The 19,756-nt window shown below is 54.8% G+C and overlaps 1 protein-coding gene across 1 annotated transcript; it reads right to left on the bottom strand.

Moving 5' to 3' along the window:
- Positions 1–1,920: 1,920 nt before the first annotated feature.
- Positions 1,921–16,945, bottom strand: LOC144949646 (uncharacterized). Its single transcript, XM_078879631.1, has 4 exons — positions 15,814–16,945; positions 5,204–5,352; positions 4,794–4,850; positions 1,921–3,663 (listed from the first exon to the last, which is right to left on the bottom strand). The coding sequence occupies exons 2-4, from the start codon at positions 5,312–5,314 to the stop codon at positions 3,022–3,024; spliced, it is 810 nt and encodes a 269-aa protein (XP_078735757.1). The 5' UTR covers positions 5,315–5,352; positions 15,814–16,945; the 3' UTR covers positions 1,921–3,021.
- Positions 16,946–19,756: the final 2,811 nt, after the last annotated feature.

Below are 19,756 nucleotides of genomic sequence, written 5' to 3'. Positions count from 1 at the left end.
TATGGAAGATCCAGAAACTCTCTCCTCCTCCTCCCCTTCGATCTCTCTGCGTCACCTGCCCCGGGAGGGCATTTGGGTCGGGGGGGGGGTGAAGGGGGGGTGAGGGGGGTCTCTGTACGCTGTCCCAACCTCACCCCAGCGGTGAGGCCAGACCCCCCCTCCCCCCCCCTACACACACACAACCCCCTGCTGTGCTGGGACCCCCTATGCCACCCCCCCCCTCGGTGCTGGGTCCCACCCCCCTCTGTCCCTCTATGCTGGGACCCCCACCCCCCCCCCCCTGTGCTAGGACCTCCCCCCTTCTGTGCTGGGACCCCCACCCCCCCCCCCCTCTGTGCTGGGACCCCCCCCCCCCCCTCTGTGCTGGGACTCCCACCCCCTCTGTGCTGGGACCCCCCCCCCCTCTGTGCTGGGACCCCCCCCCCCTCTGTGCTGGGACCCCCCCCCCCCGGACCCCTGTGCCGAGCCCCTGCTGCTGCTGCAGCTGCTGCTGCAGCTGCGTGGACCCTGACCGCGTCTCTCCCCGCGCGTGCGTGCCGCCACCGCCGGTCGTGCGAGAGCACTGCACCTGGACGACCAGTTACATACAGTACACATACAGTACACACAGTACACACACACAGTACACACACACACAGTACACACACACACAGTACACACACAGTACACACACAGTACACACACACACAGTACACACACACAGTACACACACACACAGTACGCACACACACAGTACGCACACACACAGTACACACACAGTACACACACACAGTACACACAGTACACACAGTACACACACACAGTACACACACACAGTACACACAGCACACACACACAGTACACACAGTACACACAGTACACACACACAGTACACACAGTACACACAGTACACACACACACATACACACACACAGTACACACACAGCACACACACAGTACACACACACACAGTACACACACACAGCACACATTACACACACACAGTACACACAGTACACACACACGTACGTACACACACACGTACGTACACACGAACACACGTACACACGAACACACACGTACGAATACAAACACCTGCACTCGCAATCATAGACAAAGAGACCCCCCCCCCCCCCCCGTGTAGCCTTGACAGACTGTAGGGGCAAGTGCTGTTAGCTAGCAGCACCTATGAAGGCCGGCACGGCACACGAGGAGGTGTGGGTGGCCAACACCACACCCGGCCGCCTTTGTCTCCCCAGTGGCGATGTTTACACACCGCAGCAGGTACTCATTTGAGACCGAGTCGACCTAGGGGAGGCCCAGGACCGGTTCAGATAATCGTTACCGGTGTTGGCCCTGAGCGGGCAATTGGACTCGGGTCGCCGGGTTCGGAGCGCAGCGTAGCGCTAACCGCTGCACCACCGCTCTCTCCACACGCACACACACACAGGTGTGCAGACACACACACACAGGTGTGCAGACACACACACACAGGTGTGTACAGACACACACACAGGTGTGTACAGACACACACACGCACACACACACACTCACCTACACACAGGTGTGTACAGACACACACACAGGTGTGTACAGACACACACACGCACACACACACACTCACCTACACACAGGTGTGTACAGACACACACACACCTGCACACACCCCTGCACACACACCTGCACACACACACACACCTGCACACACACACACGCACAGGTGCGCACAGACACACACACATCTACACACAGGTGTGTACAGACACACACACACCTGCACACAGGTGTGCACACAGACACACACACCTGCACACACACACAGGTGTGCACACAGACACACACGCACACGCCCAGTCCCCGATCGTGCCCCCCAGATTTAGTGCAACTGCTTGACCCCCCCCCCCAACGCCTGCCCCGCCTCCCCCTCCCCCCCCATCTCCTCCTCGTTAACAAATTATCTAGTATAATAAAATAACATAAAATAACAGCAATAGCAAATTAAATAATCTTCTGCCACAACGCCCTTGGTACTGACAGAACCTAAAATATAACAACGAAAACCGACGACGACAGGTAATAATGACGATGGCAATAATCATCATCATCATGGTAACAGAACGGTGATCGGCGTTCCTCGCGTTGGCGGTGAGCGCCGAGTGGTGAGCGCCGAGTGGTGAGCGCCGGGTGGTGAGCGACGGTGAGTGACGGTGAGTGGCGGGTGGTGAGCGCCGAGTGGTGAGCGGCGAGTGGTGAGCGACGGTGAGCGCCGGGTGGTGAGCGCCGGGTGGTGAGTGACGGTGAGCGCCGGGTGGTGAGCGACGGTGAGTGACGGTGAGTGGCGGGTGGTGAGCGGCGAGTGGTGAGCGACGGTGAACGCCGGGTGGTGAGCGACGGTGAGTGACGGTGAGTGGCGGGTGATGAGCGCCGAGTGGTGAGCGCCGGGTGGTGAGCACCGGGTGGTGAGCCACCACCTCCCCCGGTGGCTGTGTGCTTTTGTGAAACTTTTGCCTGACCCCTAAAAGCACTTTGGAACATCTCCCGGCCGCGCCAACGGCCGGGCGAGTGTCGCTAGACGTATATATATAGAATCTCTGCTCGTTACTATTATAGAGATATAGATATTTCTTATTATTTCTCTCATCTTCTCCGTCCTCCGCGAGTCCAGCACTGGCACTAAAAGCGATCGGCGCGAGCGAGGCGAGCGGTCCGCCTTGGGCGCCCCCCCCCCCCCTCTTCCCCGCTCTCCCCGCAATGACCGGTCCAAATCCTCGCCGCCGCGTCGCTCTCTCGCCCGCTTCACGCGCTCTCCCGCGCCCGTCAGTTCCTCCTGCTTCCGCCCTCCCTCTTTGGCACCGCCGTCACCGCAGCCGTCACCGCGGCCGTCACCGCCGCTCTCCTTTCCCCTTCCGCCCCCGGACCCACAACGGCCGCGTTGCAGCGTGGCCTACGGATGTCGACCCCGCGTGCGTGCGTGCGTGCGTCCGCACCAGTCCGTCGGCCCGTCCGTCTCCGTTCTCCCGTCAAGCCGTGCGTCCCCTGACGTTAGTCTGCGGTTGGCCGCCCCCCACCCCCACCCCTACCACCACCACCACGACCGCCGTCTCTTGCCCGGTCGCGCCGTCGCTGTTGCCGGCGGCGGCGCCCGCGCCGGGCTTCGTGCCGGCAGCCCCGCTGGTCGCGCAGCCGGCGGCGGCGACGGCAACGGCGCCCGTGCCCGCGGCGGGGCCCGCTGCCGCCTTGGCGCCGACGCCGGCGGTCGCGGTAACGGCGTGCGGCATGAGGCAGTGTCTCAGCGCCTCGCTGTAGGAGGGCGGCGGCGGCAGCGACAGCCCCCGCGGGGGGCCCCCCCCCCCCGTCGCCGCCGCGAGCCCCCCCCGCCGAGACCCCCGCTCGGCAGGAGGGGGGCCGGAAGTGCGGCCAGTAGTCGCTGTCGAAGACGGTGCGGTTGGGGGGCGGCCGGATGGCCTCGCGGTTGATCTCCAGCTGCTGCTCGTGGTTGCGAAGGCGCAGGGAGCAGGGGCCCTTGTAGGGGGGCGGCTCCTCGCCGTCCGAGAGCGCGATCGTGGGGGGCAGGTCCACCTCGGAGGAGCTGTACGGGTACTTGAGCCCCCCGCCCGGGCGGGCGAAGGGGTCGCGGGCGGCCGGGGGGCCCCCCGTCGCAGAGGCCCCGCCGCACACCAGGGGCTGGTGGGGGCGACGGTGGCGAGGGGGGGGGTGAGGAGAGTGGGGGGGGGGGGGCAGAGGGTGGGGGGGGAGAGAGGGGGGGTGGGGGAGAGGGGGGGGTGGGGAGAAGTGAAGAGGAAAACAGAGAGAGGAGAAGATAGAACACAGAGAGACATTGAAATCAATAAAAACAACAACAACAACAACAACAACCCCATCACTGAACCTCTGCTGCACTGACTATGAGTGGTGACCTTGAGGGTGTGACCTTGGAGAGTGTGACGTTGGGGGGGGTGACGTTGGGGGGGGTGACGTTGGGGGGGTGACGTTGGGGGGGTGACTTTGAATGGTGACGTTGAGGGTGTGAGGGTGCGGGTGTGACGTTGCGGGGAGGTGATGTTGTCGGTGTGACATTGCGGGTCCGTCCTTGGGAGGTATGGAGTGGGTGTGATGTTATGGTGTGATGTTGTGGGGGTATGATGTTGTTGACGTGACGTAGGGGGTGACGTTGCGGGTGTGATGTTGTGGGGGTATGATGTTGTTGACGTGACGTAGGGGGTGACGTTGCGGGTGTGATGTTGTGGGGGTATGATGTTGTTGACGTGACGTAGGGGGTGACGTTGCGGGTGTGATGTTGTGGGGGTATGATGTTGTTGACGTGACGTAGGGGGTGACGTTGCGGGTGTGATGTTGTGGGGGTATGATGTTGTTGACGTGACGTAGGGGGTGACGTTGCGGGTGTGATGTTGTGGGGGTATGATGTTGTTGACGTGACGTAGGGGGTGACGTTGCGGGTGTGATGTTGTGGGGGTATGATGTTGTTGACGTGACGTAGGGGGTGACGTTGCGGGTGTGATGTTGTGGGGGTATGATGTTGTTGACGTGACGTAGGGGGTGACGTTGCGGGTGTGATGTTGTGGGGGTATGATGTTGTTGACGTGACGTAGGGGGTGACGTTGCGGGTGTGATGTTGTGGGGGTATGATGTTGTTGACGTGACGTAGGGGGTGACGTTGCGGGTGTGATGTTGTGGGGGTATGATGTTGTTGACGTGACGTAGGGGGTGACGTTGCGGGTGTGATGTTGTGGGGGTATGATGTTGTTGACGTGACGTAGGGGGTGACGTTGAGGGTGTGACGTGGGACCAGTCACCTGATGAGAACTTGCGGTTTGCGAGGCTGCTCGGTCAGCAGGCCACAGGCCACTACCCTGTGAGACACACGCACACACAGCAGCATGATCATCATCAGCAGCATGATCATCATCATCAGCAGGATCACCATCAATATCATAGGCATCATCATCAGCACGAGCAGTATCATCATCAGCAGCATCATCAGCATCATCAGCATCACGACCCCACTAACAGGGACGTCGCATGTTGCGTTGTCCGCGTCGCGTGGCGAGCGTGGCGGCGTGCGTCGTCACGGCGTTGCGTGTCACCGTCGCGATTACGATACCACGCAGCGTGCGTTACCACGGCGAGCACGGCACTCCCACGGTTACCGTGGTGTTTGTGCGTCACCGCGGCCGCGATGGAGTGTGCGCGTTACTACGGTTACCATGGTGTGCGTGAGCAGTGGGGGTGTGGGGCGGCTGTCGAGGAGGAGGTGGTGGTGGTGGTGGTGGAGCAGTGAGCAGGGCAGGAACACCATGGCAGCCACGCCGGCCATCAGCAGCACCAGCCTCCGTGGCGGCACACACACCACCCCTGTGCACACCGCACCACGCCAAACCACACCACACCGTCACCATCACACCGTCACCGTCACACCGTCACCGTTACACCGTCATAACCATCACCATTACACCATCACCATTACACCATCACCATTACACCCTCACCATTACACCGTCACCATGTCACCATGTCACCGTCACCATTACACCGTCACCGTTACACCGTCACACCATCACCGTCACACCGTCACCATTACACCGTCACCGTCACACCGTCACCATCACACCGTCACCATTACACCGTCACACCGTCACCGTTACACCGTCACCATTACACCGTCACGGTTAACCGTCACTGTTACACCACCGACAGACATCATTACTGCCACACCATCACTGTTACACCATCACCGACACAACATCACCGTTAAGCCATCATCGTTACACCATCACCGACACACCATCACATCATGATGATCCTGAGTGTGGAGTGGAAAAAGGGAGGACCCGGAGAAAAATCCACGCGACAACAAACGCCGAATGTCCACGACCTCCAGTACACCGGGCGAGGTCGTGAACATCTCCTAGCCACCGATGGCGCGCACCCCCCACCATCGCGAGAGGTGACTTTAAGCATTGGGGGGGGCGGGGGGGGGCCTTAAGCCAACAGTGGATTCATCACGGCCGACAAAGATGATCCATCATAGAGCTCTTCTTGGGTTCGATAGCGCAAAACAAAATGTTTACCTGCGTTACGGCGAAAGCCCGCGTGTTAAAATGATGACGAGGATGCCGACGATTAGCACGGTCGGCCAGAGGTGATGCAGCAGGGCACGGCAGAGTGAAGCCGGAGCCTCTTGAGCAAGGGGCAGAGGTCGCAACCGGGTACCCGATACCCGTACCCTACCCGATACCCGGCTACCCGTACCCGGCCGGGTACGGGTAGCCGTTTGCGACCCTGGTGCGACCGGGTACGGGTGAGTCACTGGTGAGTCACCGTTTGTCACTCATTTCCCAACGTCTTGTCTCTTCTCACAATTCAAGTTCCTAGAATCAACCCACCCGCGCCTGCAACATGGCTTCATCCCAGAGGTCGCAATCGGGTACCCGATACCCGTACCCTACCCGTACCCGGCCGAGTACGGGAAGGGTACGGGTAGGGTACGGCCGGGTACGGGTACCCGTTTGCGACCCTGGTACGGCCGGCTACGGGTAAGGAATCAAAACCCGTTTGCGACCTCTGACAAGGGGACAGGGACTCGACAGCGCGGTTGGCTGTGGGGGTGCGGCAAGGTCGTTGCAGACAGACGGACGAGAGGGATGCAGGAGGGGTCTGTGCAGGACGATCGACGACCTCCCACGGTGGTTTGGGCAGATGTTTCCTGCCCCCAGGGGAGAGAGACCTTGACTTAAGATGGGAGATTGGCGGCGGGGGGGGGGGGCTTTAATTTGGCAGGGGGCCACTCTGCGACGTAGACTTTTATTCTGCCAGGCGGGGGGAGTCGAAACAGCTGATGCCAGCCTTTGATGTTTGGCAGACAGACGGCACCCGGCCGACGGGGCGGCCTTTATTTTGGCAAGCGGGTCCATCCCGTGACGAGGGGACTTCTATTCTGGAGAGCCATTCCATCCTGAAAGGGCCTTTATTTTGGCAAGCGGGTCAAGCCCCGTGACGAGGGGACTTCTATTCTGGAGAGGTAGCCAATCCGTGCTGAGAGGGCCTTTATTTTGGCAAGCGGGTCCATCCCGTGACGAGGGGACTTCTATTCTGGAGAGGTAGCCAATCCGTGCTAAGAGGGCCTTTATTTTGGCAAGCGGGTCAAGCATCGTGACGAGGGGACTTCTATTCTGGAGAGGTAGCCAATCCGTGCTAAGAGGGCCTTTATTTTGGCAAGCGGGTCAAGCCCCGTGACGAGGGGACTTCTATTCTGGAGAGGTAGCCAATCCGTGCTAAGAGGGCCTTTATTTTGGCAAGCGGGTCAAGCCTCGTGACGAGGGGACTTCTATTCTGGAGAGGTAGCCAATCCGTGCTGACAGGGCCTTTATTTTGGCAAGCGGGTCAAGCCCCGTGACGAGGGCTTTTATTCTGGCAAGAGGAAGAGGGGGGGGAGGCCTACCCTCCCCGTCATGGGAGCCTTTATTTTGGCAGGGGGTCACACCGTGATGACTCAACGTCTAGACTTTCGCATTCGCCCTGCACCCACCCTCCCACCCCGCCGACTCTCACTCACGTACACAAAGATCGCCCCCCCCCTTACCGTACGCCTTGACTACTGGGGCAAGTTCTGTTTGCGAGCACTGCCTATGGAGGCCGACACGGCCGCCTTTGTCTCCCCAGTGCTCATGTTGACAAACTGCACCGGGTACTCATTTAAGGCTGTGTTGACCTAGGGCAGCCCCAGGACCGGTTCTATGTGAGTCTAAGGGTCTCTATGGGAGTATATGGCTCTCTATGAGAGTCTATGTGTCTCTATGGGAGTCTATGGGTCTCTATGGGAGTCTACGGGTCTCTATGTAAGTCTATGTGTCTCTATGGGAGTCTATGGGTCTCTATGGGAGTCTACGGGTCTCTATGGGAGTCTACGGGTCTCTATGAGGGTATATGGGTGTAAGGGAGTCTATGGATCTCTATAAGAGTGTGTGGGTCTCTATGGAAGTCTATGGGTCTCCGTGCGAGTCTATGGGTCTCTATGTGAGTCTATGGGTCCCTATGGAAGTCTATGGGTCTCCGTGCGAGTCCACGAGTCTCTATGGGAGTCTATGGGTCTCAATGAGAGTCTATGTGTCTCTATGAGAGTCTATGGGTCTCTATGGGAGTCTATGGGTCTCTATAGGAGTCTATGGGTCTCTATGTGAGCCTATGGGTCTCTATGTGAGTCTATGGGTCTCTATGAGAGTCTATGGGTCTCTATGGCAATCTATGGGTCTCTATGAGGGTATATGGGTCTAAGGGAGTCTATGGAACTCTATAAGAGTGTGTGGGTCTCTATGGAAGTATATGGGTCTGTGTGCGAGTATATGGGCCTCAATGGGAGTCTATGGGTCTCTATGTGAGTCGATGAGTCTCATAGATTCTATGGATCTCTATGGGAGTCTATGGGTCTCTATGTGAGTCTATGGGTCTCTATGAGAGTCTATGGGTCTCTATGGCAATCTATGGGTCTCTATGGCAATCTATGGGTCTCTATGAGGGTATATGGGTCTAAGGGAGTCTATGGATCTCTATAAGAGTGTGTGGGTCTCTATGGAAGTCTATGGGTCTATGTGCGAGTATATGGGCCTCAATGGGAGTCTATGGGTCTCTATGGGAGTCTATGGGTCTTTATGGGAGTATATGGGTCTCTATGGGAGTCTATGGGTCTTTATGGGAGTCTATGGGTCTCTATGGGAGTCTATGGGTCTCTGTAATTCTGAGAGTCCAGGCGTAACGCGTGCCTCTTATATTCTGCCGACATGATCCATAATCCTCTGCAGGATAAACATGCCCATTGCGCTCGAGGTGAGGGCTCATTTCAGACTTTGCCCGTTGGAGTGTATTATATTACACACACACAGGGGCATGGTACACACACACACAGGAGCATGGTACACACACACACACAAATGAGCATGGTACACACACATACAGGAGCATGGTACACACACACACAGGAGCATGGTACACACACACACACAGGAGCATGGTACACACACACACACAAATGAGCATGGTACACACACATACAGGAGCATGGTACACACACATACAGGAGCATGGTACACACACACACAGGAGCATGGTACACACACACACACAAATGAGCATGGTACACACACACACAGGAGCATGGTACACACACACACAGGAGCATGGTACACACACACAGGAGCATGGTACACACACACACACAGGAGCATGGTACACACACACAAATGAGCATGGTCCACACACACACAAATGAGCATGGTCCACACACACACAGGAGCATGGTACACACACACACAGGAGCATGGTACACACACACAAATGAGCATGGTCCACACACACACACAAATGAGCATGGTACACACACACACACAGGAGCATGGTACACACACACACACAGGAGCATGGTACACACACACACAGGAGCATGGCACACACACACACACAGGAGCATGGTACACACACACAAATGAGCATGGTCCACACACACACACAAATGAGCATGGTCCACACACACACACAGGAGCATGGTACACACACACACACAGGAGCGTGCTACACACACACACTGGAGCATGGTACACACACATACACAGGAGCATGCTACACACACACACAGGAGCATGGTACACACACACACAGGGGCATGGTACACACACACACAGGAGCATGGTACACACACACACACACTGGAGCATGGTACACACACACACACAGGAGCATGGTACACACACACACACACACTGGAGCATGGTACACACACACACACTGGAGCATGGTACACACACACAGGAGCATGGTACACACACACACACTGGAGCATGGTACACACACACACACTGGAGCATGGCACACACACACAGGGGCATGGTACACACACACACTGGAGCATGGTACACACACACACACAGGGGCATGGTACACACACACACACACAGGAGCATGGTACACACACACACACAGGAGCATGGTACACACACACACACTGGAGCATGGTACACACACACACAGGGGCATGGTACACACACACACAGGAGCATGGTACACACACACACACAGGAGCATGGTACACACACACACACAGGAGCATGGTACACACACACACAGGAGCATGGTACACACACACACTGGAGCATGGTACACACACACACTGGAGCATGGTACACACACACACTGGAGCATGGTACACACACACACACAGGAGCATGGTACACACACACACTGGAGCATGGTACACACACACACTGGAGCATGGTACACACACACACTGGAGCATGGTACACACACACACACTGGAGCATGGTACACACACACACACACTGGAGCATGGTACACACACACACACAGGAGCATGGTACACACACACACAGGAGCATGGTACACACACACACACTGGAGCATGGTACACACACACACTGGAGCATGGTACACACACACACACTGGAGCATGGTACACACACACACACACAGGAGCATGGTACACACACACACTGGAGCATGGTACACACACACACACAGGAGCATGGTACACACACACACACTGGAGCATGGTACACATACACACACACTGGAGCATGGTACACACACACACACAGGAGCATGGTACACACACACACACACTGGAGCATGGTACACACACACACTGGAGCATGGTACACACACACACAATGATACTGGATACACACACAGATCCCACGTCTCGCCTTAACAAACCATCGGGGTGAAAATATATCATGTGTTCGCATACAGGAACACACGTAGAAGACACGCGTGTGTGTATACAGTATCTACGTATGTTAACATTTGTGTGTGTGCATATCTGTATTTCCGTATCTGTGTATATCTCTCTGTGTGTACATCTACACGTCTCTTATGTGTATGTGTCTGTATGTGTGTACATCTCTGTAGCTGTGTCTCTATGTATATATCTCTCTGTGTATATCTCAATGTATCTCTATGTGTGTATCTCTATGTATATGTCTCTATGTATCTCTATGTGTACATCTCTATGTATATTGTCTATGTATATATCTCTATGTATCCCTGTGTATATCTCTATGTATCTCTATGTGTGTATCTCTATGTATATGTCTCTATGTATCTCTATGTGTACATCTCTATGTATATTGTCTATGTATATATCTCTATGTATCCCTGTGTATATCTCTATGTATCTGTGTATATGTATCTCTGTCCATATCTCTATGTATCTATCTCTATGCATCTATCTCTATGTATCTCTGTGTCTGTCTATATCTCTATGTATATGTATCTCTGTGCGTATCTCTATGTATATCTATATATACATATCTCTATGTATATATCTCTATGTATCTCTGTGTCTCTGTCTATATCTCCATGTATGTATCTCTATGTATATCTATACATATCTCTATGTATATATCTCTATGTATCTCTATGTATATATCTATATATATATCTCTATGTATATATCTCTATGAATCTGTGTATATCTCTATGTATCTCTACGTATATATCTATACATACATATCTCTATGTATCTATCTCTATGTATCTCTGTGTATATCTCTATATATCTCTATGTATCTCTGTGTCTGTCTATATCTCTATGCATCTCTATGTATCTCTGTGTGTCTCTGTCTATATCTCTATGTATATATCTCTATGTATCTCTGTGTGTCTCTGTGTGTCTCTGTCTATATATCTCTATGTATCTCTGTGTCTCTGTCTATATCTCTGTATATATATGTATCTCTATGTATATCTATATATATCTCTATGTATCTCTGTGTATATCTCTATGTATCTCTATGTATATCTGTGTCTGTCTATATATCTATCTATCTCTATGTATCTCTGTGTATATCTCTATATATCTCTATGTATCTCTGTGTCTGTCTATATCTCTATGTATCTCTATGTATCTGTGTGTCTCTGTCTATATCTCTATGTATATATCTCTATGTAACTCTGTGTATATCTCTATGTATATATCTCTATGTATCTCTATGTATCTCTGTGTCTGTCTATATCTCTATGTATATATCTATGTATGTATCTATATGTATATATCTATATACATATCTCTATGTATATATCTCTATGAATCTCTGTGCCTGTGAATCGTGCGAGTGCGCATGCGCGGAGGCTGCCAGACTGAACTCATTTAACCCCGGCCCCCGCCGGCTCTGTCTGCGCCGGAGCCCACACAGAAGCCTCTGTTTCCCGGCGAGCCAGCCAAGGTCCATCGCCATCGGACAGCACAATTTCTTTCCGCCGGCAAAAAAAAACGTTGCAGGCAACATCGCCATCGTCGCCAACGGCATCCAGAGCAAAGTCGGCAGTAAACATCAACAACATCAGCCAAACAACATCACCGGAACATCGGCAGGAGGATAACAGCTGCAACACCACCTGATACATCAACAACCACATTATCGGCGTCATCGCCATTAAACATAAGCAGCAACATCGTTACCATCATCACCAGCAACATCGTTACCATCATCACCACCACCATCAAGATGCTGAGGGGGTGTGCGAGTGTGGTGCGTGGGTGGTGGCGGTTCGTTGTGTCTGGGCGTGTTGTGGGTGGGTGAGTGGGTGGGTGTGTGAGTAGGTTTGTGAGTGGGTGGGCGGGTGTGTGAGTGGGTGGGTGTGTGAGTGTGTGGGTTGGTGTGTGAGTAGGTTTGTGAGTGGGTGGGTGTGTGTGGGGTGTGTGGATGCGAGTGAGTGTGTGGTTGTCTGGGTGTGTGGGTGTCTGGGTGGGTGTGTGGGTGTCTGGGTGGGTGTGTGGGTGTCTGGGTGGGTGGGTGTATGTGTGTGTGTGAGTGGGTGGGTGTGTGTGTGGGGTGTGTGGGTGTCTGGGCGTGTGTGGGTGTCTGGGTGTGTGTGGGTGTCTGGGTGAGTGAGTGTGTGGGTGTCTGGGTGTGTGTGGGTGTCTGGGTGGGTGTCTGGGTGGGTGGGTTAGGTGGGTGTGTGAGTGGGTGGGTGTGTGTGTGTGTGGGGTGTGTGGATGTCTGGGAGTGTGTGGGTGTCTGGGCGGGTGTGGGTGTCTGGGCGGGTGTGGGTAGGTGTGGGTGGATGTGTGTGAGGGTGTGTGTGTGTGGGGGTGTGTGGGTGTCTGGGGGTGTGTGGGTAGGTGTGGGTGGATGTGTGAGTGGGTGGGTGTGTGAGTGGGTGGGTTTGTGAGTGTGTGTGTGTGGGGTGTGTGTATGTGAGGATTTGAGTATATGGATGCGAGGGAGTGTGTGGGTGTCTGGGAGTGTGTGGGTGTCTGGGCGTGTGAGGGTGTGTGTGTGAGGGTGTGTGTGTGTGTAAGGGGTGTGTGTGAGGGTGTGTGTGTGTGAGGGTGTGTGTGTGGATTTGAGGGTTTGGGTGTATGGATGTGAGGAAGTGTGTGTGTCTAGGTGTATGTTGGTTGGTGTGTGTCTGGGGTGTGTGGGTGTGTGTCTGGGTGTGTGAGTGGGTGTATATCTGGGGGGTGTGTGTCTGGGGTGTGTGTGTGAGTGTGGGGGAGCGGTAGTGTAGCGATTAGCGTGCTGCGCTATGAACCTGGCTATCCGGGTTCGATTCCCGCTCATGGCCAACACCAGTGACGATTATCTGAACCGGTCCCGGGCCTCCCCTAGGTCGACTCAGCCTCAAATGAGTACCTGGTGCGATGTGTAAACATCGTCACTGGGGAGACAAAGGCGGCCGGGCGTGGTTTTGTCAACCCACCCCCTCGTGTGCCGTGCCGGCCTTCATAGGTGCTCGCTAACAGCACTTGCCCCAACAGCCTGTTAAAGGCTACACGGGGGACCTTCGTCTTTGTCTGGGCGTTGGAGGCAGTCGCCATCCAACCGCATCAACGGAGGGGCAGAGAAACGATGCTCACAACAACGAGCGCAGGCCGCCGGGTGGATAAAACTCCGCAGAGGTTGACGCAGGTGGTGCAATCTTCCCAGTCTCCTACCTCGATCGGTCAACCCATAACACCTGGAGGCCAGGGGGCCCTGTCCCGTGACCTCTTGCCAGGAGGAAGGCCAGCCTTCCAACACCTCACGTGATCCCAAGACTGTGTAGGGGCAAGTGCTGTTAGCGAGCAGCACCTATGAAGGCCGGCGCCGCACGCAACGGGGGTTGTGTGGAGTGGCCAGCACCACGCCCGGCCGCCTTTGTCTCCCCTAGTGGCGATGCTTACTGCACACCGCACCAGGAACTCATTTGAGGCCGAGTCAACCTAGGGGAGGCCCAGGACCAGCGCAGTGTTCGGCCGCGTGAGCGGGAATCAAACTGCGGTGGCTCCCCACACCCACACTGTGCACACCCCTTAACCACCCCCCACCACCACCATCTCACCCCACCCCCTTCAAGCCCACGCGCCGGGTAACGTCTAGACACGCATGGACTGACGTAACCCCAATCAAGGCGCACACACCCTCCCACACAGCCAGACCTACACCCCGCACACAGCCAAAAGCACACGCCCCACACACACAGCCCCGCACGCAGGCACCACGCACACCCTACTACACACAGGGCGATACACACCCTAAGCATGGAAACACACACCACACACACACCACACACAGAACCACACACACAGGCACCCCACACACAGACACCACACACACCCTACACACAGAACCACAGACACACACCCTACATACACACCACACACACACACCCTACACAGAACCACACACACCCTACACACAGAACCACACACAGACACCACACACACCCTACACACAGAACCACTGACACACACCCTACACACAGAACCACACACACACATCCTACATACACACCACACACACACACCCTACACACAGACACCACACACCCCACACACAGAACCACACACACACACCCTACATACACACCACACACCCTACACACAGACACCACACAACCCACACACAGACACCACACACACCCTAAACACAGAACCACAGACACACACCCTACACACAGAACCACACACACACACCCTACAGAGAACCACGCACAGACACCACACACAGACACCACACAACCCACACACAGACACCACACACACCCTACACACACACCCCACACACAGGCAACACACACACACAGGCACCACACACACACACCCTACACACACCACACACACCCTACACACACACACAGGCATCACACAGGCACCACACACCCTACACACCCACACCACACACACAGGCATCACACACACAGGCACCACGCACACCCCTATCGACCCAGCAGACAGACCCCTCCCCGTCTGTCTGGGTCGCGTCCGCCTCAGGGGTCAGGGAAGTCGGGGGGGTTCAAGGGGACGCGGCGGCCTCGTGGGACCCTCCCGAGCGGGGATCCGAGGGGACAGCATTTGGGGTTCAGTCTCAGGGGTCAGGGGGGGGGTACACAACATTTACGGGGGGTCTGGGATTTTTTTAGGGGGGTGGGAAGGTGGTTGTGGGGGGTGGTCGCGAGAAGCGTGGTGGGAGTGGGGGTGGTGGGGGTTGTGGGGGTGATGGTGGTTGTGGTGGTGGTGGTTGTGGGGGTGATGATGGGGGTGGTTGTGGGGGTGGTGGTAGTTGTGGGGGTGGTCGCGAGGCGCGTGTGGTGGTGGTTGCGGTGGTGGTTGTGATGGTGGTTGTGATGGTGGTTGTGGGGGTGGTGGTGGTTGTGGTGGGGGTTGTGGTGGTTGTGGAGGTGGATGTGGGGGTGGTTGTGGGGGTGGTGGTTGTGGTGATGGTTGTGGTGGTTGTGGTGATGGTTGTGGTTGTGGTGGTGGTTGTGGTGGGGGTTGTGGTGGTTGTGGTGGGGGTTGTGGTGGTTGTGTTGTGGTTGACTCACCCCTCTGGTCGCTCTCGTCCGAGTCCGCGCCAATGGGGGCTCGCAGCCGCGCGGGGGAGGCATGGGGGTCCTGCTGTGGGGCGGCCTCGCAGAGCCTCGCGCCGGCATCCAGAGTCCCCTTCACGGGGTCTCCCCGGGGGGGGTGGGTCCCCTTCACGGGGTCTCCCCGGGGGGTGGGGGGGGGGTCCCGGGGGGTCTCTCCCGGCCTCAGGAGCAGCAGTACCCCGAGCGTCGCGCGTGCATCGCGGGGACGCGGCGGTTCAATCGAGGGGGTTTATCTGGGGTTCAAATAAGACCCCCACTACCCCCAGCGCTGTCCGACTCCAGACAGCCCGGTTAGAGAGCTCACACACCCCCCTCCCCCCCGGTGACGGCCGACGTTCCGGGATCGGTCCTCAACGGTGCTGTGGGGGTTCCTTCGGATCCCAGTCCGCGGTTGCGTTCCGACGGCTACCCACCCCCCACCCCACCCCCCTCGTGTGCGCCCTTCTCCGCGCGGTCCTCTAACCCAGGAGCGCCCTTCTCCTCCGGGCTGTTGCGATGCGGGTCCCGGGTTCGGGCATCAGAAGTCCTCCTCGCTACGAACCTCGCTCCCAAGTCCCGATCACCAGATTCGGGGGGACACCCCCCCGTGCCCGGGGTGGCTCTGGTCCCGATCTCCGTTCCCCGAGTCGCGAGATGTTGGTTCGCAGGACCCCGCTCGCCAGGGGGGGGGGGGGGTCCCTGGTCTTGCAGCAGCAGCGGTGGCGGCGGGGGGGGGGGGGTCCTGGTTCCTTGCTTGTGCCTCGAGCCCGTGGTCCCGTTGTCCCCCCCCCGCCGCCGCCCCAGGTTCTGGATCCGGCCCAGAGTTTCTCGTCCCGGGTTCTCTGGTGCTGCCCGGCGGTGCTGCCCGCCGCTGCCCACTGTGCTGCCCGCGGTGCTGCCCGGCTGTGCTGCCCGCGGTACTGCCCCCGGCTGTGCTGCCCGGCTGTGCTGCCCGGCTGTGCTGCCCGCCGCTGCCCGCGGTGCTGCCCGCGTTCCACGCGGCGCTGCCCGGCGGTGCTGCCCGGCGGTGCTGCCCGCACTGCCCCCGGCGCTCTCAGCTGTTCCAAAACCTCCAACCTCCTTTCTCCCGCTCCCTCGCTTCAAAATGGCGTCGCTCGGTTGGGGGCGGGGCTAACCGTGCGGGCGCGTGGGGAGGGAGAGGGGGGTGGCGAGTGGGCGTGGCCATCGACGAGCGGCCCAACCAATCGGAGCGCGCAGCCCGAGGCGACCCGCGGTTGACCAACGCGTTCGTCCAATGAGCGCGCGGGGGGTTCGCGTGGAGGGTCCCGCCCACACCCCCCCCCCGTGTGGGGGGAGAGGGGGGGCCTCTGCTATATAAACGCCGCGCGCGGGCTCCTCCACTCCGCCTTCGCGGCGGCGCGGGGCGGGAGGGTGTTTTCGAGGCGCTCCGTCACGATAGCCTCCTGCAGGAAACTCCACTGCTAGATGACGCCAAAGGCAGCCCTTGATCGTTCGTTGTCATCGGGACCCACTGGCTTCTCGACGCCGGTCCATGGCGAGCCGCGGTTGTTTCCGCCACGGCTGAAGTGATGCTAATTCGCCGCCGTCATGAGCGAAACGGCCTATCCACTTGCCGAGTTGCAGCCTCTGCAGCATCATCATTGTGGGGTTACATGAACTGTCAACCCCTTATTATCAGTGCCCTCCCTACCTTATTACAGACCAATTCGGAGACCTTGGTCAACCCGTGTCCCTTTATACATCTCAACGTTCGTCCTGTACACTAAACTACGGTATACACTACATTATACACTACATTATACACTAAATTATACACTAAACTACGGTATACACTACATTGTACACTCCACGACACGATGCACTACATTGTACACTACATTATACACTACATTATACACTAAACTACGGTATACACTACATTGTACACTACGGTATACACTACATTGTACACTACATTATACACTCCATTATACACTACATTGTACACTACATTGTACACTACATTATACACTCCACGACACGATGCACTACGTTACTAAATAGCTGTCAACCCCTTATCCGTGCCCCACCACGTTACAGACCAATTCAGACACTTGTCAACCCGTGTCCCGTATAGATATCAACGTTCATCCTGCAAAGTCACACCATCACAAGGGAGAAACGCAAATAAAACATGTTTTTGCCCGTGTTGAAACGGCTGTGTACGCCGTATGGACCAGAACTCAATTTCGCTGGACAAGAATACGGGGTAAACCGTACGGGTTGACGGGTATGATACTGTAGTAACATGTTTTTACCCTTTCAACTGGTACTAAAACTGACACCTTTATACAAGGCATCATGTTTGCAATAACCACAACACAAGCAGTCAATTTCTTAGGTTTTTTCGGTAAAGTCACGTAGGTAAAAAAAATTAATTAATAAAAGTTAAATAAAATAAAAATCACGATAGCTGATACAGCTATCGTGCTGTGACGGTTCCACCTGAAAACGGAAGCTTGTGTTGCCTCCGAAACGTCGTGATTTTTTTTTATTTTACTTTCATATATTTAAATTTTTTACCTACGTGACTTTACCGAAAAAACCTAAGAATATGAATCCTTGCAGTCACGAAAGCTTCAAATCTAGAACAAGCAGTCAACACAAGCAGTCAAAATGCAAACAAAAAGAGTTGTTTCTTTTTGTTTGCATTTTGACTGCTTGTGTTGTGGCTATTGCAAACATGATGCCTTTTATAAAGGTGTCAGTTTTTGTACCAGGTCAAATGGTAAAAACCTGTTACTATATTTTGCCACTGGTAAAGGAGGTCTCATAGTGTAAGGTATGATACTATACACTACACTATTAGAAACTACATTACTATACACGACACTACTTTACACGACACTATACACTGTCAAACCCTTATCACGGACCAATTTAGAGATCTTATTGGTGACACCGTGCCCCTATAAATCTCAACGTTCATTCTACAAAGTCCCATCACAAGGGAGAAACACAAACAAATAGACAAACATTACGTTTCGATTTAAAGCTTTCGTGACTGCAGGGATTCATCTTCTTGGCTCTTTCGGTAAAGTCACGTAGAAGGAAAATAATAAAAATAAAACATAATAAAATAAAATATTTATCACAAATTTGTACTTTTATTATTTTATTATTTTCCTTCTACGTGACTTTACCGAAAGAACTAAGAAGATGAAACATTATGTTGCCCGTATTGAAACGGCTGGACGCTGTATGGACCTGCAACCCCAAATAATCCTGTACAAGAATACGGGGTGGATCGGTACGCGTTGGCAGCCTTGGGTCTCATCTTCTTGGTTCTTTCGGTAAAGTCACGTAGAATGAAAATAATAAAATAATAAAAATAAACCAATTAAATAATTCTCACGACGTTTCGATTGCAACACAAGCAATCATCATCAGACGTGAAAACCACAGCAAGACAATTTTTAAAAAAGCGGCGGTTTTCACACCTGATGTTTGATTGCTTGTGTTGCAATCGAAACGTCGTGAGAATTGTATTAAATTTTTATTATTTTATTATTTCCCTTCTACGTGACTTTACTACCGAAAGAACCAAGAATATTAATCCCTGCAGTCACGAAAGCTTTAAATCAGGTGTTAAGATGTTCAAAAACCAAACAGAAACCTTTTGCAGGGAATCATGTCTACATTGAACACACACAGTACTTGGACATCGTCGTGAGAATTTTATTGTTTTATTTTTATTATTTTATTATTTCCCTTCTACGTGACTTTACCGAAAGAACCAAGAAGATGAATCCCTGCAGTCACGAAAGCTGTGGGTCCGTTCACTTGCTAGGCTGAGGCCTCCCCATTCGTCATGACACGTGGCATAATCCACTCCCCTGATCAAATGATCAAGGCCTCAACATCATCATGAACTATGATCGATCCACTACTGGATGAC

The sequence above is a fragment of the Lampetra fluviatilis genome, chromosome 54 (assembly GCF_964198595.1).
Source record: "Lampetra fluviatilis chromosome 54, kcLamFluv1.1, whole genome shotgun sequence".
In the NCBI taxonomy this organism is placed as follows: domain Eukaryota; kingdom Metazoa; phylum Chordata; class Hyperoartia; order Petromyzontiformes; family Petromyzontidae; genus Lampetra; species Lampetra fluviatilis.
The sequence above is the reverse complement of the archived record's forward strand: the minus strand, read 5'-3'. Positions and strand labels throughout refer to the sequence as shown.

What these genes read in the sequence shown, in the direction of transcription:
- LOC144949646 (XM_078879631.1), bottom strand. Translation starts at nt 5,314, where the DNA reads ATGGCCGGCGTGGCTGCCATGGTGTTCCTGCCCTGCTCACTGCTCCAC. An exon ending in CACTGCTCACGCACACCATG is followed by an intron (nt 4,851 to 5,203) that starts GTAACCGTAGTA and finishes TGTGTCTCACAG; the next exon opens with GGTAGTGGCCTGTGGCCTGC. An exon ending in AAACCGCAAGTTCTCATCAG is followed by an intron (nt 3,664 to 4,793) that starts GTGACTGGTCCC and finishes CGCCCCCACCAG; the next exon opens with CCCCTGGTGTGCGGCGGGGC.